At 39.7% G+C, this 26,278-nt stretch overlaps 1 protein-coding gene across 1 annotated transcript; it reads left to right on the forward strand.

Moving 5' to 3' along the window:
- The first annotated feature begins 1,939 nt into the window (after window positions 1-1,939).
- Window positions 1,940-13,019, forward strand: HRH4 (histamine receptor H4). Its single transcript, XM_010958031.3, has 3 exons — window positions 1,940-2,169; window positions 6,683-6,846; window positions 11,287-13,019. The coding sequence occupies exons 1-3, from the start codon at window positions 1,977-1,979 to the stop codon at window positions 12,103-12,105; spliced, it is 1,176 nt and encodes a 391-aa protein (XP_010956333.1). The 5' UTR covers window positions 1,940-1,976; the 3' UTR covers window positions 12,106-13,019.
- Window positions 13,020-26,278: the final 13,259 nt, after the last annotated feature.

Genomic DNA, 26,278 nt, shown 5'->3' on the forward strand with positions numbered 1-26,278 from the left:
CCATTTTCATTTGGACTCATTTTCCTTCTTCCTGAAGGACTTCCTTTCACATTTCTTGTAGTGTTAGTTTGCTGGTGATAAATTCTTTCAGTTTTTATATATCTGAAAATTTCTTTATTTTGCCTTTGTTTTGGAAAGTTTTTTTTCCTTAGGTATGGAATTCTAAATTGATGTTTTTTTTTCTTCCAGCCCTTGAAAGATGTTGGACCAGTTTCTTCCTGCTTATATTGTGTCTGATGAGAAATCTGCTGTCATCAAAAAAAAAAAATCTTCTTAATTTTATATGTAATTCCCACCTCCATCCCCTGCTGCTCTTAAGATTTTTTTTTTTAAATACTGCTTTTGAGTAGTTTGATGTGCACTGTGTAGTTTTCTTCATGTTTCTTGTGTTTGGGGTTCGCTGAGCTTCTTGGTTTACAGTTTTCATCAAATTTTGAAAGCTTGTGGCCATTATTTCTGCAATGTTTTCTCTGTTCCCTCCTTTCTCCTTCCCTTCAAGGACTCCTAGTAGGCATTTATTAGGCCACTTGAGGTTGCCTTACAGCTTAGAGATGCTCTCTTAAATTACTTGAAAAAAATTCTCTTTTAACTCTGTGTTTCATTTTGGGTAGTTTATATTGCTATATGTTCAAGTTCACTAATCTTTTCTCCCACAATTCTGATTTATCATTAATCCTTTCTAATTGTATTTTTAGTTCAGATATTTTAGTTTTCATTTTTAGAAGTTTGATTTGGGTCTTGTAAAAACTTCTATATCTTTGTATATCTGTTTAAAATATGGAATATAGCTATAGTAACTGCTTTAATGTTAATTCTATGTCAGTTCTGAGTGGTTTCAATTGATTGATTTTCCTCTGCATTATAGGTCATATTTGCCTGCTTCTTGGCTTACCTGACAATTTTAAATTGGATTCCAGACAATATAAATTTTACCTTGTTGGGGACTGGATATTTTTGTGTTCTATAATATTCCTGAGCTGTGTTCAGAGCTGCTGTTAAGTTACTTGGAACCAGCATGACCCTTTCAGATCTTGCTTTTAAGATCTGTGAGGCAGGATCCAAGCAATATTCAGTATAGGGCTACTTCTGAGAACTAAGGCAAGACTATTCTGAATATACTACCCAAAGCTCCATGAATTATGAGCTTTGTCAGTCTGGCTGGGGGGAACAAATTCTACAAGTGGCTCCGTGTGACTACTGGGTACTGTTCCTTCTAATCTTTTCGAGTGGTTCTTCTTTCTAAGAACATATCCTCATACACTGTGTTGCTCAGTACTCTGGTGTATACTTGCGGAAGGTCCTTTGCAATTCTGCAGCACAGAGCTGGTACTCCCTGACTCTCAACTCAATCTCCCCATCTCAGGGAATTTGCTCGGCTGCTCCTCGATGCCTCTCTCTGCTCTGTGCCCTGGAAACTCTCTCAAGACAGTAAGCTGGGGCAACTGCAGGGCTTATCTCATTTTCTCCCCTTCCCTCAGGGGTCACTGTCCTTCACTGCCTGATGTCTAGTGCCTTGAAAATCATGGCTTCATATATTTTGTCCAGTTTTTTGGTTATTGCAGACAGGATGGTGAATTCAGTCCCTGTTAATCCATCCTGGTCAGAAGGGAATATTTAACTGGATCTATATCATCTCATTTGAGCCCAATTTCTTACCTATATAGTGTATCAGTTTTTTAAAAAATATATATTATAGAATATTGCTCTATTAATAGGAGGTGGATGAATCGCATTAAAATGTTTTATGTTAAACATTTCACTGTCTTTTGGAAATACTTTTTCAGTGTTAGTTAAGGGGAAACTGTTACCACAAGTCTGCTTTTATCAAGAATCAGGAAGTACTATGAGATCAGCTTTAGATTTAAAAAAAAGTTACGCGTGGGAGACTATTTTAGGTATTCGACTGGGAAACACACTTGTCAGAACTGTCTTGCTGGCTTTGTTTGCTGTATTGAGTTTCTTTATCATTTGATGTGATGTTACCTACTAATGATACAAATGCTTTGCCATTAAACATTCGCATTACTTTAGCATTTTTAATGAGCTTACTAGCTTTTGCTATAATGCTAGGAAATGCTGTGGTCATTTTAGCTTTTGTGGTGGACAAAAACCTTAGACATCGAAGTAATTTTTTTTTCCTTAACTTGGCCATTTCTGACTTCTTTGTTGGTAAGTCACATATCTTTAAGATAATATTTTATAATTTATTTCTAAAACCTTAAGATAAGCTTTTGTTATTTCAAGGAACTGTATGAAATTTGGGACTACTAAAAACTAAAAGTTTAAGGATTAAAGTTCAGGGGATGCTCTACGGTACTGTATGAGAATGTTACATATGTGTAAATCAGCTTCGTAGGGGATTTTTCATCTGAAAACAGTTTATTTTCTTTTTATAGAATAAAAGTAAGTCCATAATTGGATTCGTCTAAGTTACTCGCTTCTGAAGCTATTTTCCTTGTATGTTTAGGTTTATAAGTATTCCTTTTTAAGTGAGCAGTTTCCTTAGTATCACAATGTTGGAGAAATAGGATATAATGTATATACTGGTAATCAGCACAGTCAGAAAATGGGATATTCAGGTCAATTAAATAGTATAGCTAGTAATACTATTTTATGACATGGTTTAGAATGTTGTAAAACACACCTAACAGTAAACAATCTTGCGTGTAATATTGTATCTTAGCATTATATAATTGTAAGAGATCATAGAAATCAAATTACTCTTTCTTTGAAAACATGTACTTTATAATTTTTTATTGCCTGATGATTTTTTTAAACAATGCTTATCATAATAAGTAAATGTGCAGAAATGTCAACTGATGATACTGTTTTATAGGAGCTTCTAGTCATTGTCTGTAGCTGCGAAATGCTTGCATTTATGTTAAAATGGAGCAAAACTCACAGAATATTTAGTTTATTCCTGGGAACACAGTGGCTGCTCAACAAGTGTCAGTCCCCTTACTCTTTTGATTTCTCTGCCGTTAAGTGTCAACTCAAATCAAGGTCACAAATGTTAGCAGAGTACCTACCATGTGTAAGTACTATTAGGTACTAAGTATGATTATATAATGAGGAGATATAGAGAAGACTAAGTTAATCTCTCTCTTCAGTAAGGTTTCAATACAGTAGAGTAGACAAAGGAAGTTCAGAAATGACCATAATAGGTTAGGGTGATATGAGAACCCACAAAGACCTACCAAGTGCTACGGGCACTCAGAAGGAAAAGCACATTTAGTTAGTGGGTAGTGGCCTCTGAAACGAACTTTGAAGGATGGGTGCTGTTTCCATAGGCAGAGAGGGAGAGAAGAGAGTATTCCAAGAATCAATAAAGACATAACGGGTAGAGAATCATCATGCACACCCTCCTAAGTGTGAGCTCCAGGTGGCTAGTGCGTGAATGAGCTGTCTGGGAACAGTAGAGTGTGAAGCTGGAGTAGCTGGAACTTATACAGTGAAAGCCCTTGAATACTAGTGTGAGTCTGGATTGGAGTTTATTCAGCAGCCAATGTGGAGAATAAGCAGATGGACTGAAGCTTTACCTTAGATGTATCAGAAGAAATGGAGTAGGTGGGAGAAGCTGGAGCAGGGGACAGCTTGGTTTCAGGGAGAATCCTGTAGTAACCTAGGCAGAAGGTAGTGGTGAGGCTCTGAGCTATGGTGAGTGTGGAAAAGAAGTTTCGGAGGCAGGACTGCAGGGTGGGGTCAGGCAGGAGAAAGAGAAAGATGAGTTAAAGACAGGGTTCTGGGGACCAGAAAAGTACAGCATTGTTCGTGGAAATAAGGAACATTTGAGAAAACAGCTTATTCTTTTGATATTGCGTTGATAAAAGTTCCGGAGGAAACTTCTAGCCGGAGAGATTGATTTAGAAATCCTGATACAGAAATGACAGGGTCACAGATAAAAGTGGCTAACCAATATAGAAGTATTAAAAGTGCAGCGAACTCCCCATTTCTCTCCTCAGTTCTCCTCTAGATAACCAACATTAACAACTTGGTGTAGATTCTTCCACATCATTCACTTCGCTCACATAAACATGGATAATTACATGAGTATATTTATGTGAATAGAGAGAACAGTCTTTGTAAATATACGTATTCCTCTCCGTGTCCTTCACAGAACTGTACAACTTTTTGATGACACTCAGAACTTAAAAATTGATAATGTATTTTGACTATCCCAAAGGCTTCCTGGATACATGATGGTAAGGAGGGATGGGGTAAAACTGTACCTAACTGAGAGAGTCTGAAGCCTGAAGCTTTTGAACAAAGATCGTTCTAGATAAGAACAGTGTGTTTCTGTGTATAGCCCAATGTCAGCATCACTGCAGCGCCACTGTCGTGAGCTTGAGTACCACAACATAAAGATATGGTTTGTCTCTGAGAAATGTCCCTGCAGTTGTGATGATTTAGCAGTCCTAGTGGCCTGCCTTCATCAGCAGGTGGATGGGCAAAGAAATGGCTTTGCTCCTGATGAGAGCAACTTAACACAGACTAGAATTTCTCTTAACCCGCCGGTCTCATCCTTCATGCATTCCCTGCCCCTGCCAGCTTCATTCAGAGGTCCACTTATCTAATGCAATATTCAGCATGACGGCACTTAGTCTGAGTGTTTGTAACAAGATTTGAGTTTTGTGTCAACACTATTCTTTCTCCTTTGCCATTCTTGAAAGTGTGCCTTTCAGCTCTGAGTCTGCAGGACCTTGTGGCGGTGGTGGTGGGCCAGGGCAGAACTTGTGAATTTTTCTGTCACCGTAAGATAGCAATTCTTAATATTTGGGGTCATTACACCCAGAGCTCTAGGACCATGTGACGATGCCAGAGCAGATGAGAGCATGACATGTACTCAGCACGGTGGACTTCCTGGCTGAATGCTATCTTCTCACAGGTTTCAGAACTGGCCTCCTGTCGAATATCTAAATTTGTGGCACCTGAGCAGCATCCCAGGCTGCATTTAGTGTTGAAAAGCAAAAATTTATTGAGGAAAAATTCCAGCACCAGCTACATTGATATAAATATATCTCATCTGTACACTGTTCCAGGAAAAAAATATACTATTTATATGTATATTGATATCTATAAAATTGATATCACGTGACTAAGGTTTCCATCTATGGGTACCTTTTTCACATCTACACTTGTGTGGGCATTTATGGCCTATGTGACCATGTGAGGATGGTCCAGACAGGATCCTCAAGGGCAAAAGGTAGTTGCTGCAGGCAGAGTCGGAACCACATTTTCAGGATGGTAAAGTTTACTTTTAGTATAGGAATACATCAGAGGTATTGGGGGTTTGGTTCCAGACCACTGCAATAAATTGAGTATCAAAATAAGATACACATGAATTTTTTGGTTTCCCAGTGCATATAAAAGTTATGTTTGTACTATACCATAGTCTACTACGTGTACAACAATATTATGTCTAAAAAACAAATTAAAAAATCCTCTTTTGCTAAAAAAAATTCTCACCATCATCTGAACCTTCAGTGAGTCGTAATCTTTTTGCTGGTGGAGGGTCCTGCCTCTACGTTGATGGCTGCTGACTGATCAGGGTGGTGGCTGCTAAAGGCTGGGGTGGCTGTGGCAATTTCCTAAAAGAAGACAACAGTGAAATCTGCTTCCACTTAGTTTTCTTAGCGAGATGATAACCTGTCTGAAATGTCAATACAGTTGAAAACCCCTACAAAGCCAAAGGAAAGGGAGCCCAGTTTAGTTACTTTTTACAATGAAGCAGTTTCTGTGCTGAGTTGAATCATTCAGGTATTTGTTCAGTGCAGGGTAGCAGTTAAAGTCAGGGGTTCTGAAATCACACTGTCTGGTTTCAAATCCGATTTTTCACTTACTTGGGGTAAGTGTCTCCTTTTTGAGCTTCGGGTTCTTTATCTGCTAATTCAGCATGGTGTCTACCTCACAAAGTTTCTATGGAGGTTAAACGCGACAATATATGTAATGTTCACAGCACAATGTCTGGCATATGGTAACTGCATGACATGTATTAGCTGTTATTAATTTATTTGAGTTAAATGTGCGAGCCATTGCTCAACTCTAGATGTGGTGAAGAATGCAAAAACCGACTTCCAACATGGTCCTAATCCTTAGGAGAAACAAGTTAACAGATGATGACCATATAAAGGAGGATGTATTTGTTCATGAGAGACAGGAGAGGCAAGTGACAGAGGGGTCACCTCTGCCCAGGAAGTCTCAAGAAAGATGACAAGGAGGAGGTCATTTTTTGAACTAAGTGAAGAATGAGAAGGAATTAAATTGACTTCTCACTGGAAGAGAGGACATTCTAGGAAGAAATAATGCATTGGCAAAGGCAAAGAGATGTGAGCATGAGGGATGTGTCTGGGGAGAGGGTGGCCCATCTTGTCTGGCCTGGAGCATGAACACAGAGATCATATATATATGCTATATATGGCTGGAGATACGGGTTGGGGCCTGAACTTAATCTGGAAAGTAATAAGGAGCCACTGAAGGTTCGATGCTTGTGACAGCTATTTAAAAAATGGTATTTTAAGAATGTACAGGAGGTCAGTCCTGAGTTTACTAATAAAATATCATGAATTTCTAAATTGTAATCAAGCCCTTTTTGGTCAATTCAGATACACTGTTGTGTATCTTTGTCTCTTCATATTCATTGATATGTGCTATTTTTTTAACCCTCATTTTTTTCCCTGTATAGGTGTGATCTCCATTCCTTTGTACATCCCTCACACTCTGTTTGACTGGAAATTTGGAGATGAAATCTGTGCATTTTGGCTCATCGTCGACTATCTTTTGTGTACAGCATCTGTGTATAATATTGTACTCATCAGCTTTGATCGATATCAGTCAGTCTCGAATGCTGTAAGTAAAAAACTAATGTATCCTCCTTAGACGGTTATATACTTGCACATTTTGAGTCCCTAAGCAAAAAAAAAAAAAAAAAAAAATTTAGTTGACAAACCTTCGAGGAGCCTGACTACTCTTTTGTTATCTGGCATTAAGTTATCATTGGCCCTTAGTGAACATTTTCTGTGTGTGATTTTGCTAAGTCACTTCCCTATGTGCCCCTAAAATGGGAAGGTGTCAAACAAAATCCAAGGCAAGTGTGGGACGTGGTATACTGAGTCCACAGTAGATTGGATATGCATGAGGCTCACAGTAGGTTTTTCAGTTCAGCTCCTTAGACAACTTGAGACCTGAATGTTCTCTTCAAGATGGAATTTGGTGGGCGAGTAGAAAGATTCCCAGACTTCTGAATGTCATGAGAAAATCAATTTTGAATGACCAAAGGAAAAGACAGTACACAGGGAAGTTACAGCCTGTACAGTGCAACTAATCAGAAACAAATCAGTGCCAGTTTAGGACCCATGCCAAGGAAGTCTGAACTTACCCAAGATTTGGAATAGCTTCATCAACTCATTAGTGACAGCACTTAAGCAAGCTAAATTTATCAACAAGAGAATGAAAGAGAGAATAAGGCTGATATTAGTAAGGACAGAGGATGGAAGGGGGCCATGCAAATATAGGACAATGATGTGAAATCTTTGAGGCCTAGATGGGAAACTTCCTTCACTCCTGAGTCCCAGGGACCCAAATCTGTGGGGAATTAGTATGACAGGAGTTTTGCTAAGGACTAGGATACAATGACTCAGTACACGCTTTATCTGTGAGGAGCATAGTAGTCTGGTATGGAGGCAGATCCACAGACAAAGGGGCTAAGAGTGATGCTGGAGGCACTGCCAGAACAGTGACAGCTCTGGCCTCGGAGGACTGCACAGCTTGGAGGCAGACAGGGTTGGGAGAGTGTATCAGATAAGGCAGGGACAAACTGCCATAACAAAGAGATTCCGAAGTGCTGAGACTCAAACAAGATAGAACTTTCTTTTTCTCTCATAGCACAGTCCAGGAAGAGTGGGAGGCTCTGCTCTAGGAACTCAACCAGGGACCCAAGCTCTGTACCTGCTAGGGCAGGGATCAGCAAACTTTTACTATAAAGGGAACTATATGGTCTCTGTTGCAACTGCTCAAATGAAACTTTCTTATCAAAACAGGTGGTGGGTCACAATTGCTCCTAAGCCCTAAGTCATTATGCTCCTTTGCATGGTCAAAGACAAGTTGTTGTCACTTCAAGTTCTAAAAGGAAGGACAAAAGGTAGAAGTCCAGGGGATTTTCTTTTAACCAAGTAGTGCAGAATCACACAATCATTTCCACTCACATTTCACTGGTGAAATTTAGTCACATGGTCTTACCTTACTGCAAGGGAAGCTGGGAAGTGCATCCTCTAACTAAGCTGCCATGTGCCAGGAAGAGGTGGAGAGTGGGATGGCCAGACACTTGGCATTGGATACTTCATTGGCGCCAGAGTTCACCGCAGTTTGTACTGGACAAACTATGGAGAGAGCGCAGATCAGTTTGGATTAGCAATTCAGATGTCTATAATCTCACATTTTTCAAACAGCAAGTAGTAACCTACTACTGAATCATGAATTCAGTTTAGTAAGTTGTGATGTCACTTTTTTTAAGATGAAAAAATATGGAAAGGAGAATTTTTAAAATTAGAGTATATCAGTAACTTATGCACAGTAAAGATAAGTATTGCTTCATGAATACTTTTATCTGTATACTTGATAGGGATATACAGTGTATTTTTTTTTTTAGTTTAGGTCACAGTCAAGATGTTTGAAAAGCAGTGCTCTGATTCATAATGTTTCCCATTTGTACTTAAAAATTTTCCTTTCTTTCTGGGTTTTCTTTTTAATCTCCACTGGGTGTTCCTAGTTAGTGTTCACTGGAACATTTCTTCACCGAATGCCCAAGCTCTTGAGTCAACCTCAGGTTTGTGTCAAGGTCAGGGACAGCTTGCCCAGTTAGAAAAAGGGCTTAGAAATTATAGAGTCGAGGTGTGATGTCCAGAGAGAAAATGGGTGGGTTTCTTTCTTGGCCTTGCCCTGAGAAATTCCCCAAACACTGCAGGCTATAGACTTGGTGAGGACTGGGCCAGCTGGATCCTTAGTCCCTAGTACACAGCACAGAGTCAAGTGTGTAACATGTGCTCCACATGTGAGTGTATAAACGCTCGCAGGCACACTCAGGCAGCACTTGTGCCTTTGTTGGTTAAGAGCTCCAACACAGCCGTGTGAGGCCAGAAGGAAAGCTTCAAAGATCACAAGAGCTGGTAGGAAGCGGTCATGGGGAAGCTGAGCTCTTGCTGCAGCTGAAAGTAGAGGAGACAGTGTGCTAGAGCAGGGCATGATCTGAGCTTGGGAAATGGAAACCTAACAGTAATTTGGGAAAGGAAGTCTTGATGCAGAGGCAGGGCATGGCAGGCACTTAGAATGCCCTGCAATCCTATCTTACTATTAACACCAGCAAATTCCAGGTGCTGCTCTGCCTCACAAAATAAACCCGACTGACAGATGTTTGGGTATCTTATTGGGGTGGGGAAGGAAGCAGGGTAAGAGGTATCATCCTGAATAATGGACATATTCTGTAGTGGGTGAAACTGGGCCACTGATTAATTGCAAGGGGGGCATGGGCCTGGATTCAAGCAATGCTTGAACTATCTGTGTGTCAAAAAGGCTACCCAGAGATGAAGACACTGGCATTATCTTCTCAATTCCCTTGGATGTCCATTATCTCATTTGACCTTATGCATAATAGAAAAGAGATCACTTCCCAGCATATTGCATCATATCATTACAAAGGTTGAACAGAGACATTAAAAAACTAAATGCAGTTTTATGACCATCAGGGTACTGTTATCATCTTTCTAATCATTAGATATAGTGCAGGAGATGTATTAATTAGTGGTATGATAAGCAGAAGGTAAAAAGCACATCGTACATGGGAGCTTGTGGTCAGCACCATATGCATTTTAGCTTAGCCTCTGAAATACCAGTGATATGGGGAAAAAAAGAAAAAGGAAACCCCACTTTTCTGCAGTTTTAAAAATACTTTTTTTTTTTTTTTTTTTTTTTAAAAAACAAGCCTCCTTTAACATCTAGCCAACTGGTGAGCCTTCCCAGCACATACAATCCATCAAAGACAGACAGCGCTGGGTAGTGTTACATCCTTTTAATAAAAAAAGGGAAAATACTTTAGAACAACAATTAAGAATTCACAGAGAGAACAGTACTTGAGAGACTGAGAGAAGGGAGGTGAGTTCCAATTTCCTGGGTAAATCATTTCCTTTCTCTTAAATGATGAAAGCAGAGAAATATGCAACATTTCGGCTGGAAGGAACCTTACTGATCTAAAAGGGGTTTGGAGAGGTTATCTGCTCCAGATCCCCTTAAAAAATTCTTGGTTCATGTGTTTACCCCTCATGTAGGGTGGCTGGCCTTATAGATATCTTACAGAAGATAGTCTCCAAGATTTCAGGATCTGTCGAAGATCATGGGTCCTGTGATCTGAGAGCAGTCCTCACTCACAGAATCTCAGTTTCCCATATGGAAGCCTGTCCCTGTGACCAGGTGGACCTAGAACATGGTTTGCCCCTCAAAAAGACTGTGGCACTTGCCACAGCCATGCCTCTCAAAGTGGCTGGCCACCTCTGTTCTGGCACCATTTTTATCGGTGGAAACATCTGTAGAAAGAAATGACTTAGTCATGCTCAGTAACACTGCAGTACCTCCCCACAGCTGGTTTATACTTCTTTGTGTGTGTGTGTGTGTGTGATCTTGTGGGAGTTCTTTCTCCTTTTGACCTCACCTTGAAGTCTCAGCATAAGCTGCAGAGTAGATGCTTGCTGAATACTGGATTCAGAAAGGCCAGTGTCTCTCAATTTTTTTCTGACTGTGACTACAGTGAAAAATGCATTTTACACTGTGATTCAGTTTACACATTTCTATGTGTATCTATCTTCCCAAAGCAAAATTTCCATCAAACGACACTTATCCTTATGATGTGTGAGGCATTCTGACATTGACTATTCCAATTCATTTTTAAAAAATGCTGCTCGTGACGCAGTCAGCAGCTTGAAAAACACTGTGAAAAGGTGCTCCCAGTTTCACTTAATAGTCCAGATGAGTGTCTGCGGACTGGGAAAAATTGCTTTCTTATGTAAGATATTGACCTTGACATTTTATACAGTGTCAGAGGTTTAACCTCCAATCACTAAGAAAGTCTACTTTTGGCCCAGGCTCCCTCGAAATTGAACCCTCTGCCTTGGCTCACATCTTATGACCCAGATCCAGTTAATGTCCCTGCCTTGTACATCCCTGAAACTTCTGAGGGCTGATAGTATGTGTTGTACAATCAATATATGCTCACTATATTGAAAATTATTTGCTTTCCTTTAGGTATCTTACAGAACTCAACACATGGGGATCTTGAAGATCATGGCACTGATGGCAGCCATCTGGGTGGGGGCCTTCTTAGTGCATGGGCCAATAATTCTTGTTTCAGAGTCTTGGAAGGATAAGAAGCAGGATTGTGAACCTGGATTCTTTTCGGAATGGTATGTCCTTGCCATCACGTTATTCTTCGAATTCCTGGTCCCGCTATTGTTAGTGGTTTATTTCAACATGTATATTTACTGGAGACTTTGGAAGCGTGGTAATCTCAGTAGGTGTCAAAGCCGTTCTGGACTCACTTCTGTCTCTTCTGGTAGCTGTGGACGTTCATTCAGGTGTGGACTGTTTTCAAGGACATCTCTTCCTGAACTGAAAGAAGCAGCAGCATCCCTCCATTCCAAGGGGCCGAGAAGAAAGAGCAGTGTCTTGTTTTCCTTAAGAACCCAGATAAATAGTACAGTTGTTTCCAAAACGGGCTCCCTCTCCCTTTCAGATTCTCTAGCTCCTCACCAAAGGGAACATCTTGAACTACTCAGAGTCAGGAAGTTGGCCAAGTCACTGGCCATTCTCTCAGGTGTTTTTGCCATTTGCTGGGCTCCCTACTCTCTGTTCACAATTATTCGTTCGGTCTACCCTCTAGATCAGCGTCCTACAACAGCTGCAACAGCTGTGTACGAGTTCACATTTTGGCTTCAGTGGTTCAATTCCTTTATCAATCCTTTTTTGTATCCGCTGTGTCACAAGCGTTTTCAGAAGGCTTTCTTGAAAATATTTCATATGAAAAAGCAATCCATACTATCACACAATCGGTCAACGTCCTCTTAAAGATAATCTTCTTGCTTATGTAAGTTTCAGTCTTACTTTCATCTAAATGAATTTGATCTGGCTTTCATCTTTCCCTATCCACTCTACCAAAAAAGTCCATAAAATCATAATGCTTGAAAATTAAAAAAAAATCAGAAGTCAGTGGAAAATTATTCTGGTGAATAGTAACAGTATAATTAGAAATTCATATTTTTGTAAACTTATAGCCACAAAAGCACTGTATTTTTCTTAGTCATTACCTCTTTCTTGTCTTTTGGATCTTAAGATGATGTTGTTTGTGAAAAGTCAAGAGTTTTAGTTTTCTTTCTACATTCAGTGTTTGCTACAGTCTTAAGTGAATTTCCCTTTTTGTTTCTTTTATAGCAATGAAAACTCGTCACATTTTAAGATCATTCCCTAAAGTATACAACAGGAAAAAGAGCTATATTGTACTCTTTTTGTGGGGTAGGAAGCTCTGTTATGGTCATTGGGCAGGCAAGTTGGGGTTTGAGTTGGCAGGGAGTGAGGGCGTCCAGATGGAAGAGCAGAGGGCATGTGTACTTCCAGAATCTCTATTCCTGATCCCAGAAAAGAAGGAAGTGTGGGATGAGGGAGGAAAGAGGAGATCACTACAGCTCTCAAGGTCCTCAGTGAAGTTATCTGGAGGTCCTGGGAACCACAGGATGAGAGTGTGAGGGACAGGCAATGGTCACCAATGGGTTGAAAGGATGGCTTTCCCTATTCCTTTCTGCCCCCTTTCTCCCAACTTTCACATCAGCTAAAACTTCTCTATGAGAAAATACGGAAGAAAAAGAAAGGCTAAGAGATGCAAAAGGACTATATGATTAAACCTGATGTACCTGGTGTAATGTTCACAGAAATAGTATGTGTCAATAATTATGAATAAAATATATTTCTGTGTTTGCTGTTTTTAACTTGTGTGCTCAGTGTTTTACATTGCAGTGCTCAGAGAGATTCCTTTATTATTATTATGCAGTTAGTGTAGGTTGTACCTTATTGATGAGTCACATTTTATTAGTCTGGTGACATTTTGTTCTTTTTGTGATTAATTTTTTTTTTACAGTACTCTTTGTCTTTGTCATAACATTTCATTTTGATTTCATAGTTAATTTCATCTTTTCTATAAGGTTTTATCAGTTTCTTCTATAACTTTTTAAAATTATTATACAGGTTAGTCATTTCCATATTTCTTAGACCTTTTAAACCTTTGATTAATTTCAAACACTAAAATATGAAAACCTTTTAAGTATATCATAAATGCTTAGAAATGTACATGATTTTTATATACACTTATGCCTTACATTAAGTTCAAAATGGAAAATACATATTTAACATTCAATTGTAATTTGAAAATATGAGAAATAAACCCTCATAAATATGCAAGTTTTTATAAAGTTGTTACTTATCAGCTGTTGGTTTTAACATTTATAAGCCAGTAGTTGTGTGGATTTCATCTGATCATTAGAGGCTTCAATATTCATCGAACGGAGTGGCCTCAGGAAGACTTTTCCCAGTTGAACCTTGGGGGAAACATGCCTAAATAGTCATATAGTATATTCTAAAATATAGAATATATAATATGTATTGTATTTCACTCAATCCAAGATGCCATCAATGTAAGACATACTGACATTGTAAAAAAGAAAATGCTGCAGACTGTCTATGAAACAATACTTTAAAAATCACAGTTATAACAAGTCTTATTCTGATTCCAGAATTGTTGAAAAGTGAGCAACGTGTGTTTTAGAAGTGATGAAATATGATCCAGGTATGATAAATGAACAGAATAGGGCTAATATTCTATGAAATGAGAGTTTGAATAAAATATTTCTGATGATACTTCCATGTGTTCATTAAACAAATGGGTATTAGGAGCTTATAATGTATTAGCTATTTATCATAAAGATGTCAGTGAGCCTTGCCAATAAGATTTAGACTCCCTGGGGCAGGAATACTACTTTGGGGTTCTCTTAGTACAATGTACCCCACAGATACTTACTGAAAAGGCATGCAATAGGCATTTTCCTTAAAAAGGGAATGTCAACCCCAATCTTTAATCCAAGTCTTTTAAATTTGCACAGAAGGAACTTCAAAATGTTTTCCATTATAATTAAAATAATTTTCACTTATAAGAAAAAAGACAACAATTAAACAATTCCTTTACCCAAGCAGCAGCCACAATTATTAGTTTGGTGTAGATGTTTCCAGAGAAAAGAATGATATAATTCCATTTTCTAGAAATACATGTTTGTATATCTGAACTTCTACCTAAACTTCAAGATATCCTCAGGTTAGGCTTTTCATGAAAATGAAAGCTCCTATTCTAATATGAGTAATTACCATCCTCCAGTCCCAAATACAGCTGGTTTATGCAAATTTACTAAATTTTAAAGATATTTAATTTTAAATTATTTTAGAATACATATTTTTAAAAATTTAAAATATGTATTTGCTCATCATAAATCTGGACCCAACTACCCTGGTGTAACTGGTAAAACATTCTTAAGAATATTGTTTCCTAGGTATTGGCTTCAGTTGGCCTGTATAGAAATAGATTCAAGACGAATGAGACAGATTTAGGGATATAAATGCCAATTATGAATGATACTTTAGGTATAGTCTTTTTATGAGTCATGAGGACTTTAAATATTAATAACTGAACAATCACAACTATTTTACAGAACTGCTTTTTGTGGCTTTTTGGTAACTACCTTCTTGTAGCAAGGATCTTGAGATTTGAAGCAACTGGTTTTCACATTGTGATTTCAGAAAAAGAAGTTCTCACATACAAAATAAACATTTTGTTCTAATAATTGTTATCAGTATCAGTTAGGGTTGTGTCAAGCTGTTTCAAACAGAAGGAATTTAATCAATGCAGGATATTGGAAGGCTGAAAGAGCAAGAAGTAGATGTTTAAGGAATCATCTTTAATCCAGAGATTAATAATTTAAGAAAATGACTACCACCTTTAAGTCCAGAGAGAATAAAAAGTAGTGTTATCAGAATCTAGGATCTTGGAGAAGTCCCTTGGAGAAGACCTGATTAATTCCTGAGCCCAATGGTAGAGCTAGGACAGTCAAAGGGGTGGGACCAGTTGGTGCTCAGGCTGCCACTGGGGTGTGGGGTAGGGAAGCCATGGCTACTGCTAGTACCTCTGATGGGGCACAGCAAGGGAGAAACACAGCTGTGCACTGCGGCTACAGGGATGTCAAATTGAGTTTTCTTCTCTGTACCTCTGGCCTTTCAATCTCTTGCCGGTGCCTTCCATTCATGGAATCTAATTGAAAGCCAAATGACAAGGGAGTCTGAGAAATATGAGTCCTAGCTCCAACTTACGGTGCAGTGTATAAAAAGGTAGGCTTGGAGCTAACAGATAACAGATAACCGGCAAAAGCATCCTATGTTAAAGCATAATAAAATAGAATTTTGGTCATCTGGGATTTAACATTTACAGGATCATTGGTGGGTTCCCTACAGAGTTCAACTGGTGGTTCACGGAGGTATCTGGTCTATAGGATGAGTGGATTTTGTTATTTTTTTAAAAATTGGGGACTTCAAAATTAAAATTGAGATTTTCTTTTTGAGAAACTGGAAGATCCAGCAACACTGGGCCCATATTCCCAAGTAAACAATAGTCTGAGTAGTGACTACCCCTTATAGACAGTGAGGTTCCCTGCAAGGCTCCACAGTTCCACTTGCCTTCATTTAGTCACTTCCATTTGCCCATCTGTCCCCTTCAGGCATCTGAATTGCAGCCCTGCTCTATATGTAAAAAGAAAAAACGACGCATGAAATTAGTTTAGTGAGTATCCCAGAAAGTACAAACACTGCCTTTTCTGTTGGAAATTTTGTCTTAGGGCTCTTTCAGTTAGGACTCCTCTGGTTACAAGTGACAAAAACACAATGTGAATCACCTGGGCAGGAGTGAGAGTACTGGTTCCCATTATCAAAGCACATAAAGACAATGAGGGGAGCCACCCCAGGGGTGACGGAAACCAAAGACTCTGTGACTTTATTTTATATTGTGGCTTCTACAAGAGGCTGAGATGATGGATGCTCATGTCCTGCTTAATTGGATAGGAAAAGGGCCTCTCCTAGTAACAGTGAGAGAAAAAATCCTGGAAAAGATAAATTGAGTGCCCAGTGTATGGATATCTCGGGACCAGTCCCTACAGGGGAGAGTGAACACTAGTATTGTCCACTAGGGTCAGTTCCCCCTTCAGGCTAATCCCTGTGGCTGAGAGATAGGGTCAGCCCCATTCAAACCATGTGCCCAGAAGAAGGAAAAATAGTGTCCTCAAATGAAGGGAGGTACAGTTACCAGAAGAAGGAATTTCTTTATGTGTTTAAACATCTACTAGGAGATAATAAATGTCTACTCCAAGGGGTATTCAAAAATTTGGGCTGGTATGAACATCTGATTGTCTTCCTCAAACATTGTATAAGACTGCCCAAATACCACAATTCTCTACCCCTTCCTGCATCCCCACCCTTTGCAATGTGATTTTGTAGCTCTTCCCATCAAGAGAAACTTGCTTTAGCCAGTAAACTGCTGTCAGTAGGCAGTGAAATTGGCACCATGTCAATGTCAAGCCTAGGCCTCAAAAGGCCTGAGTATATCTGTTCTGTCTCTGAGAACCTTGCTCACTGCCAGGTGAACACGCCCAGGCTAGCCTGCTGGATGATGAGTGATCACGTGCAATAGAATCACGCTGTCATAGCTGAGCCCATCTCAAAGCAGTCACTCAGCAGTTGACTGGAGACGCCTAGGCAAACAGTGGCTAAACGAGATCAGCTAACTGAAGCCTAGCATGGCCCAGACCAGAAGAATCACTCAGCTGATCCAGAGACTCCTGAGGATTGATAAGACACTACATTTTGGGAATGGTCTGATATTTAGTAGTAGCTAACTGACACGGCTAGCACCCACCTGCCAGTGCATTAAATTTCGCCTCTGAGAGTTGAGTACAAGGGCATCACTTATTCTTTTGTGGTAGCTGAGACATTATTATGTAACAGGACAGATTTTTTTTTTTTTTTTAAAAAGGCCACGGCTACCTCTCTACAGGAATGTAGTTATTGCAAAGAGATTTAGTAGCAAGGATATCTGATTTTGAAACATCATAAAGCACAGAACATAACAAAAGTAGGATAGATGCATACATGAGGCTAAAGCCATACCACAGGGATGGAAGAGAAAGGGCACCACGGGTGAAAACAAGCTGTTCTTAGCTATGTGCATCTCTCCCTTAATTATCTCATTCGGTCTCTTCAAACTTCCATCTTAAGTCAGATACAGCTATTTACAGACTGGTCATGCACTTTGTATTAAATAGTCTCTCTTTTGGACGCTTTTCTCCTTGCTCATGCTGGCTGTCATTTCTTTATGTGTTTAAACATCTACTAGGGGATAAGAGGAGAAGGAGGGCTTTCAAAAGAATGAGCCAGTTTGGTTAATGATGAGTAGCTCTGTGAAGGATCAGTGGAAGAAGTCGAATTTCTCCCTCCTTTCAGATTTCAATACTGCCTTTCTCTGCTCTCTTACTGCAGATCATAAGGAATGGACCATAAAAGAAAACATCCCACAGGAAAAGTTTAGATAAAGGAAATACCCAAATCCAGGTGGCTCTAGCCATCCTGACCCCCCTAAGGAGGAGAACCCCTACTCCCACCCCAGAAATATGTGTGGCATTCATAGTCCAGGGGCACAGGCTCACTGAAAGACAGAGACTTAGTCATAAGACTACAGAACACTTCCCCTCCTTCACACCTCACCACCACATTGCTAAAAGTATTTTTTGGCAGCTTCTTTTACACAGTGTATCACGTTCTGCTCATAATTAAGAAAAAATTACAAGGTGTACCGAAAGGCAAAACCCCACAATTTGAAGAGACAGAGTAAGCATCAGAATCAGCCACAGCAGGGATGTTGGAATTATTAGATTGGGAATTTAAACCCACTATGATGAATACACTGAAGTCTCTAGTGGCTGAGGCAGTCAGCCTGCAAGGACAGAGGGGCAATGTAAGCAGAGAAGGAAATCCTAAGAAACATTTAGGACACTGTTAAAAACATTTTTCTGATGTTCATCCTAACTTAAAATTTCCTATAGTCAAAAATGTAAAAGACATGCTTTGTTACCTCTATAGAAAGGCACTTATCAGTTCCTTCTTAGAAACCAGAAGACAAACTACTTTAAAATTGTAACTCCATCCTTCCTGCCCTTATCTAGGGCATCTGGGTCATGGCTGAGGTGGTGGTTAGGCAACTGGTTGCATGTTCTGCCTTTCTTGGCTTCCTGTTTCTGGAATCCAACTCTTTCGAGTTCAATCCTTATTTTTTGGTTTTGTTCCTCTGGCTTCACATGGCCCAAACTGGGCTAACGGTCCTGATTGTTACTGAGTTAGAATAGCTCTCAAGTGGCTGCAGCCCCCCTGGTCTGGAGTTGGATATCATGGTCTACACCTCAGTATTCTTCAGTCTCAGGCATGCATGAGGACCGAAAAAAGGAGAGTCTGGAGTCTGTACTCCTCTGTACTGTTCTCTGGACTGAAGAAAATATCTGTCTCTTTGATATAATAGCCCCAACAGGGTTTGCACTGTGTAGTGGGTAATAGGGGACAGGTTAGGCAGAGTCCTTGCCTTTAAGGAGCAATGTATCATCTGGCTTGAAATCAACAGGGACACATAAATGTGCTCTGCAGTGAAGTGAGGAAGCACGAAGAATTGTTTCCCTTACGGTGATTTTGTAGGGATGCAAGAGAGGGCAGTACCCCGACAGTTGGACTGCTGAGGAACTGCCCTGCTTGGCCCTGTATCTTTCCCAGCAACCAAGTCCTTTGGTGCCAAGGTTGTACAGCTGTTCTGCTGGACTAGTATAGACAAGGCTTTGACTGGAGAAGACCTGAATAGGTTTTGCATAGGGTATAAATCAGAACAGGATTTGCAAGGATAATGCAGAAACTTGAGCATGGATTCTTTTAGCCAAACAAGATTCATTAATCACCTTATTCCTCAGAACATCTGTGTAAAACATGGTTATTCTCACTCCATAGAGAAGGAAACTAAAGAATAGAGAGTAGATGACCTGCCCCAGATAAGACAATCAGCAGGTAATGAAGCCAGAACTTGAACTTAGGGAATCTGAAACTTGACTCCATCCCATACTGCCTCTCACACTTAAGAGATCTCTGCTCACTCCCTCTTCCAACAGGGAAGTTAGTGAGTCAGAGCTTTTAGGAGGTAAACGTGAGTGAACTAAATAAAAACCAGAATCAAATCTAAGATAAACAAAACCAAATCAACAAAACTCAAATCTAAGGGTCTTTTTTTTTCCCCCCTCCACAACAGCAGTCTCTATTTTCTCCACCAGATGGCAGTAATTCCACATAGTTTCTCTCCCTTTTACTTCTGTTTGAGCAGCCACTGAATAAATGGGTAATACTGTTTTGTGTTACAATTTAGAGAAATCTGATAACAGCCCCCTCACATGTTACTATTGTACACTGAATTAAACTCAGAAAATAAGTTAAAGCTACACAAACTCTACAAAAAGACCCCAGTGACTTCTCCTTTCCCCCCACTAGAAGGTAAGGCTACCCCAAGGTGCTCACAAAAGGACACATACACACACACTCCAAGAGGAGGAATTCCTTCTCAAGGAATCCCTCAGAATCCCTTAGGACTGTAGATACAGAAGTTTTTCTGTGCCTATTTCATTAGTGTCATTTGCTAATTTTTCCATTGTAAAAATATCAAATTATTGGCTTTTTAAAAAATCACTGCATTTCAAGACATCCAAAATTTATAAAAAAAAATCTTCCCTGAAATTCATTGAAAAAGAATAATTCCTTAACTTTCACACACACAAACCTATGCCCATCTTGCCTAAACTATTATTTTATTGGCATTTCTCTTATATCTGCTCTTTACATTCCTCAGGGATTCCCCCAAATAGCTGTTTATTTCTCATTGTAAGAGCCACATCCCAAAGTATCAAAAACTGTAATAGTTACTAGTAGCTATAAAGTCATGATCCTCTAACTTCAAATAACTTCATAAAAACAGAATTTTCAACTTTTAAGTCTTTTTCTTGTTTAAGAAAGCACTACCTACTGGCTAGATTTGGTATTGCAGTCCAGCTCTAATTAATGCCCAGCCTCAAAGCAGCACAGAGCTTTGTTTTTGTGATTACATGATCAGCAAGTAAAAAGGGAAATTATTTTTATTATAAAGCAATTTCTAATTTCACAGTACAGTGGATGCCATGAGCCTAGTCACCTTTAAAATCTTTATCTTACCAAAATTTTTCATATCATTTTTTAAATCCCCTAGTCCTAAAATCTTGCTCTTATGAGACATGTCTTTATCATAATGGATGTTAATGGAGAGGATAATGCACATTTGGTAAAAACTGCTCTATGGTCAACTCTTCAGGACTAAATCTATCTCATAAATGTGGACATTATTTATGATTCATAAAATAAACCTACTTCTGTAAATCTCAGCTGTTATGTTAAAAAAAAAAAAGGCTAAATGTTAGCAAGGATATGATTGTTAGATTTATATAACATTTTGAGAAAGGAGAGCCCCAGATATTGTTGATGAAGATTATTCTTTCATTCCATCTCTATCATCATTGTTTGTTTCACTTACTAAAATTCTATGAGGTTTTGCTCTGCAACTTGAAAAAGAGAAATTTGTTCTGGAAAAGAAAAGCTGGGGAGAAAGAACAAAAAATAAGTGGCTAATAATGTATATTTATCTTCCTGGCTTATGTTTGAGCTCCACCAGAGAGAGGAATCAGGACCAGAAGTTGATAGATTTTACATGAGGACTACCTTCCAGGCAAGAGGTGATCCCAGAAGTTGATAAAACATTTCGAGAGAGACTTTGTGATTCTCTTGGCATAACAGAGCTGCCTTGGTGTCAAAACATGATGCAGAGCTAGGAGGGAAGCCATTCTCCTCCACCCTGTGAGGAGCCTAGTGCTGTCTGACAGCCAGGTCTGGCCAGCTGGGCTCCCCCGGGGAAGCACATCATATAGAGTCCAGGGTGACCACTGGAGTCTCCTGATGGGCACTGGCAGCACTGGGCCTTTCCCTCCCAGGGGCTTCATGTGTGGTGGACAAGGACAGAGGACAGCTGGAGATGGAAAATAGGGCGGTCACCTCATGCTGACTGCAGCCGACAGACTGGTTTTTGGGCATGTATGAGGGCATCTCTTTAGGGACTGTGGGAAATGACAGGACAGGTACAAGGCCACTGTCTGGAAATCAGACGGATGTGGGGTAATTGTAATTTTGTTTCTAAAATAATTAAATCCCTATGTATGGTAAAATACATATTTATGCTTATACATAAATCTATTTAAAATAGTTACGGGCTACTGAGGCCTGGAGTATTTGTGCAATATCTACTAGTGTAACTAGCAGCTTCAACAGTAACCCACTGTACCAGGGGAACAGGTGTAACTGGACAATTACCACCTTTGAACAAAAGGGGACAGAGCATGGAACACATTCTGGCTTCTCTATTCCGATTCCATCCCAGATTGGGTGGGATGGAGAAGGGGTGTAAACATGGGTAGAGGGGCCGAGTAGAATTTTTTTCAAACTCATGCCTGTAGCTTAACTGTTTACTTCTAGAAGTTACCTGAGCATTGATTTGGGTTAACGTGGGACTCGCTTCATCCCTTCTGAAAAGCACACATTCTTTTTCACAATAGCCTGTCAGATGTCTAAAGCCAGAGAAGAACAGAGACAGGAAATGAAAGGTGATGAAGCCACAGACTCTGGCCGCTGCTATTCTCTGCACATCTGCGCTGCTTCTCCACACAGGCTGACTTCAATGGAAGCTCTGTGCCTGCAGAGCTGCCCAGGGACCTGGCCTCCTCACCCCTCATCACGTTTTGAGGTGGGCAACACCAGCTTTTGAATCAGGAAGCAATTTTAAAATCAGTCATGTTTTGATCCCGTGGGCCTGGTTTCATCTGATTAATAAGCTATACTTTTAAGGCCCTACCCGTTTGCTTCCCTTGGTAGCTCCCCTCCCCAAACTCATCCTCCAAGTGTCTGCAAACAGGACGCTGTTTTCCCCTGTGACCCAGCCCAGCAACAGGATGCGGCGCAGCCTTACCCAGGAGGACTAGCCTGGTGCAGGTCTGACCTTGCCAGGAGGAATTTCTGTCTCCAGCTGGAATTCCCTTCCCGTCTACCTCCAGGCCTTTCCTGCTGGCCACGCTCCCCTTTGACCACCCTGAATAAATCTTCCCTGCATCCCTGACAGCTGCTGATTTGGCTTCTTTCTTATTTTTTTTAATTGAAAGTAAACCTTCAAAGCAGCCCAGCCACCTGAGAAGCTCCGCTGAGCGCTGCAGCTGGGCCAGCAAACCTCAAACAGAAGTGGTGCATTTACCCAGTCCCCCTCCTGCCCTGGGGGCGTGGAGAGGGTAGGAATCACGGGGCTTTGTGGGCTGCCAGGGCCACTCAGCTTTCAATTTAGCTTTTGCATTTAGAAGGGAATGTGGGCATGGATAGAGTGGCTGTGTAACCGGAAAGATGGAGAGATGGAGAGAGGGGATGGCAGAGGGAGGAAGGAAGGTAGTAGGGGTGGGTGGAGGGAGAGAATGCTGTGGAGGGAGGTGTGAGTTTGCAGGCAGAACGCAAGTTCAATTTATTTATAAGAAAAATATGGGGGTGTCTTTGTGCTGCCTAGTTAGACCATTGGGAGTACTTTGCAGAAGGAAATTAATTTATAAAGGCATATTGAAATTTAATAATCGGTTTGTAACACAGAAAGCACAATGCAGAGGATGGCACAGAGTTAGGAGTCAAGAGTCCTAGATTTCATTCTAGGGTCTTCTCTTAATTACCTTGCATTTTAAGCTGGTCAATGAGGTCTCTATATCTTCCTTCCAACCCAGACAAATTTTTACTATAGAGGATTTTAAATATTAAGAAAGTTTGAAAAAATAACAGACGTTTATATCCACTACCCAGATTCAACAATGGTTTCCGTTTTTTCCATATTTGTTTTATCTTTATCTCTATGTCTATGTATATACATTCTCTCTCTCATATGCACGCACACACACACTCTTATACCTCTTGCTGAATCATCTGAAAGTAAGTCACAGACATCATGACAACTCACCTCTCTAAATACCCCAGCAGGCATTTCCTAATAAGGACATTCTTCAACATAACCATGATAGAATCATCACACCTAAGAAAATTAATTTCCTAATAACATTTAATGATCAGTCCATATTAAAACTTCTCCAACTGACTCCAAACTACCTTTTATAACTGTCTTTTGTTTTGAACCAGGAGCCAATCAAGACTCACCCATAAATTTGGTTGTTAGATCTTTTTAGTCTCCTGCTCTCTTCTCTCGCTGAGATAGAACCTACATTCAAAGTATACAAATCTTAAATGTATACCTTGATGAATTTTTTAAAATTAGACTTTTATAGTGGTTTTAGACCTTGATAAATTTTTTGTTACATAAATACAACCCTATGAAAGCAGTAACCAGAATGAAAAATAGAATGTTTCCATCACCCCCGAAGAAGGTTTCCTCATGCCCTTTCCCTGACAATATCTCCTCCTCAACATCCCTCAGAAGGGGTGAGGATTTAAAATGACTGGGACTCTAAGATTTTGGGTTGGAAGTGTAAACTGGTTCAAACACGGAGGAAAATTGTTTGCCAGTACCTAATAAATTTCAACATACACTGACTTTATGATCTAGCAACGCTAATCCTCAGTATATACTCAAGGGAAATGATTGCATATGACGCTAAAATACCTCTACAAGAATGCTTGTAGTAATCGATGACTCATTTCTCCAAACCAGAACTGTCCCACATGTCCATCAATAGGAAAACGGATTAACACACTGTGGAATATTTGTACAAAGGAATGTGACACAGTAATATAAAGGAGAGAAACTGAATTATGCAACAGCTTGGGTGAAGCTCAGATACTATGCTGAGCAAAATGAAACTTGATACAGAGAGTACCTGTATGAATCTTTGTAGGTGAAGGTGAAAAATGGGCAAAAATCATCTACTGTGAGGTGAAGTCATTAGTTTCCTTTAATTAATGACCATTATTTTATAACTTTTTTTTTTTGAAGAAATTAGGTGAGCTGTTTTGTAGAATGTCTCACATTCTGGATTTGTCTGACATCATTTATCTTCACAACTAAAGATCCATAAGAGAACTGGGTTGTATTGTCTTAAGGTACCTATTTTACATAACAAAGTCCTATCCTGTGCATCTAGAATGGGTACTAGTTATGTTCCATTCTTGGGAGAATCAAGTAAATCATCATTCAACTCATTTTCTGTGATCTATGGTTCAGTTGGGGAACCCCAGTTGAGAAAGGCTTACTGAAACTTGGGTCTTTAGGCTGATTCGAGTCACGTTAAACATTGTTGGCAAGAACATTTTACAGGTGGGACTGTGTACTTCCTACTGTATCATGCTGAGAGGCACTTAATGTCAGCTTGTCCCACTATTAGAGATGTGGATACAGAGGTCCATCACTTGGTTAAGGTGGTGACAGCCAGGTCTCTCCATTGTGAAGGACGTTTTCCCAAGCTTCTACCGCTTAACAACCTCATTTGTCAACACGAAGCACTCATAGGTCAGTATCTCCCACTTGGTGGAATAGTTTCTTCCTGCAAATTTGGCTGGAAGGCAAAATTGCTCAAAGCAAAGTGGTTATTTCACCTGTAGAGCTTCACCTTAAAATGGGAGCTTCATACCATGGAAAATATATCTTAACTATAAAAGAACATTTCTAATCTTTGAGATTTTTAGGTAACAAATGAATTCCCTCCCTACTTGAGATAGTTTGATAAACACAACATTTGGTTTTTAAAATTGCTTAGATTTAGGACACATTATATTGCATTTATATGCACTTTGGTGGTAATAAATATTATGGGAGATGGTGTTTAAATCATTGGCAGAAACTAAATTAAGGATTTCATGTATATACCTAGATTTTAGACTCAGAAGTGATGTGCTTCAAAACATTTTGTAGTTTAAAAAATTATTCTTAAGAAATCATTTCTGTATTCCTGCTTGAAGAAAGAGTGGGTTTAAGTATGATTATCCACTGGCTTCAAGGGAAAGAAATAATTTCAAGTGACTTAGATTTTGGTGCTCTAATACTCACACCAACCCAAAAGAGTTTGGTGAAGAAAGTAAACAGTCTCACTTACTAGCTGAGTAACCATGGCCAACCCACTCTAAGCCTTGACATCCCGTGGCAGATTAAAGATGGCCACAAATCAGCTGATGTCCTTCTCTTTTAGAGGCTGCGTCCATGTCCACTCCCCTTGAATACTGGTGGGCTCTGTGACTGCTTTGACCTATAGAATACAGCTCAAGTGATGATACGCTGGTTTGTGGACCCAAACCTTAGACTGGGCGATTCCACGTTCTGTCTTTTGGAACACCCGCTTTTGAAATCTAGCCACCATGCTGTAGGAAGCCCAAGCAGCACGGTAGAGGGGCCCATGTGGACAAGAACTCTTAACCAACATGCCAGCACCAACTATTCTTGGGAGTAGATGCTCTAATCCTCACTGAGCCACCCCAACTAATTCTATGAGAAAAAGAGATGGCCAACCCTGCCAAGTACTGCCCATAACTGCAGACGGGCAAGTAAAGTGAGTGAGTGTTCTTCTCAAGCCACTAGGTTTTGGAGTAATTTGTTATTCAGCAAAGATAACTGCAATAATCCTCATTTGCAATATGCTGATAAAACCTCTTGTACACACAGAGAGGGACCAATAGGATAGAGTATATATAAAAGTGCTTTGCCAACTATAAAACAATTCTATACCAATGTAAGATGATAATCTCTGAAGTAATCAACAGAATGGAAGGATGCTGCAAATATTACTGCCCTGAAATTGGCATATTACTCTAATTCCTACTGACTCCATCTCCTGAGGTTAAAACAGAACCTGTCACTTTTTCTTCATTATGGTAAATTTACTTAAAAACGGTTAATGTGGTAAATTTTAAGTCTACAGTTTAGTGACAGTAAGGACATTCACACTGTTGCACAACCATCAGCATCATCCATCATCAGAATTCCAGTTACTTTTGATAAGAGAATGTATCTTCTTAACAAGTGTAATTTTCTATT

Source organism: Camelus bactrianus, chromosome 24 (genome assembly GCF_048773025.1).
Source record: "Camelus bactrianus isolate YW-2024 breed Bactrian camel chromosome 24, ASM4877302v1, whole genome shotgun sequence".
In the NCBI taxonomy this organism is placed as follows: Eukaryota; Metazoa; Chordata; class Mammalia; order Artiodactyla; family Camelidae; genus Camelus; species Camelus bactrianus.

What these genes read in the sequence shown, in the direction of transcription:
- HRH4 (XM_010958031.3), top strand. Translation starts at nt 1,977, where the DNA reads ATGTTACCTACTAATGATACAAATGCTTTGCCATTAAACATTCGCATT. An exon ending in CATTTCTGACTTCTTTGTTG is followed by an intron (nt 2,170 to 6,682) that starts GTAAGTCACATA and finishes TTCCCTGTATAG; the next exon opens with GTGTGATCTCCATTCCTTTG. An exon ending in ATCAGTCAGTCTCGAATGCT is followed by an intron (nt 6,847 to 11,286) that starts GTAAGTAAAAAA and finishes GCTTTCCTTTAG; the next exon opens with GTATCTTACAGAACTCAACA.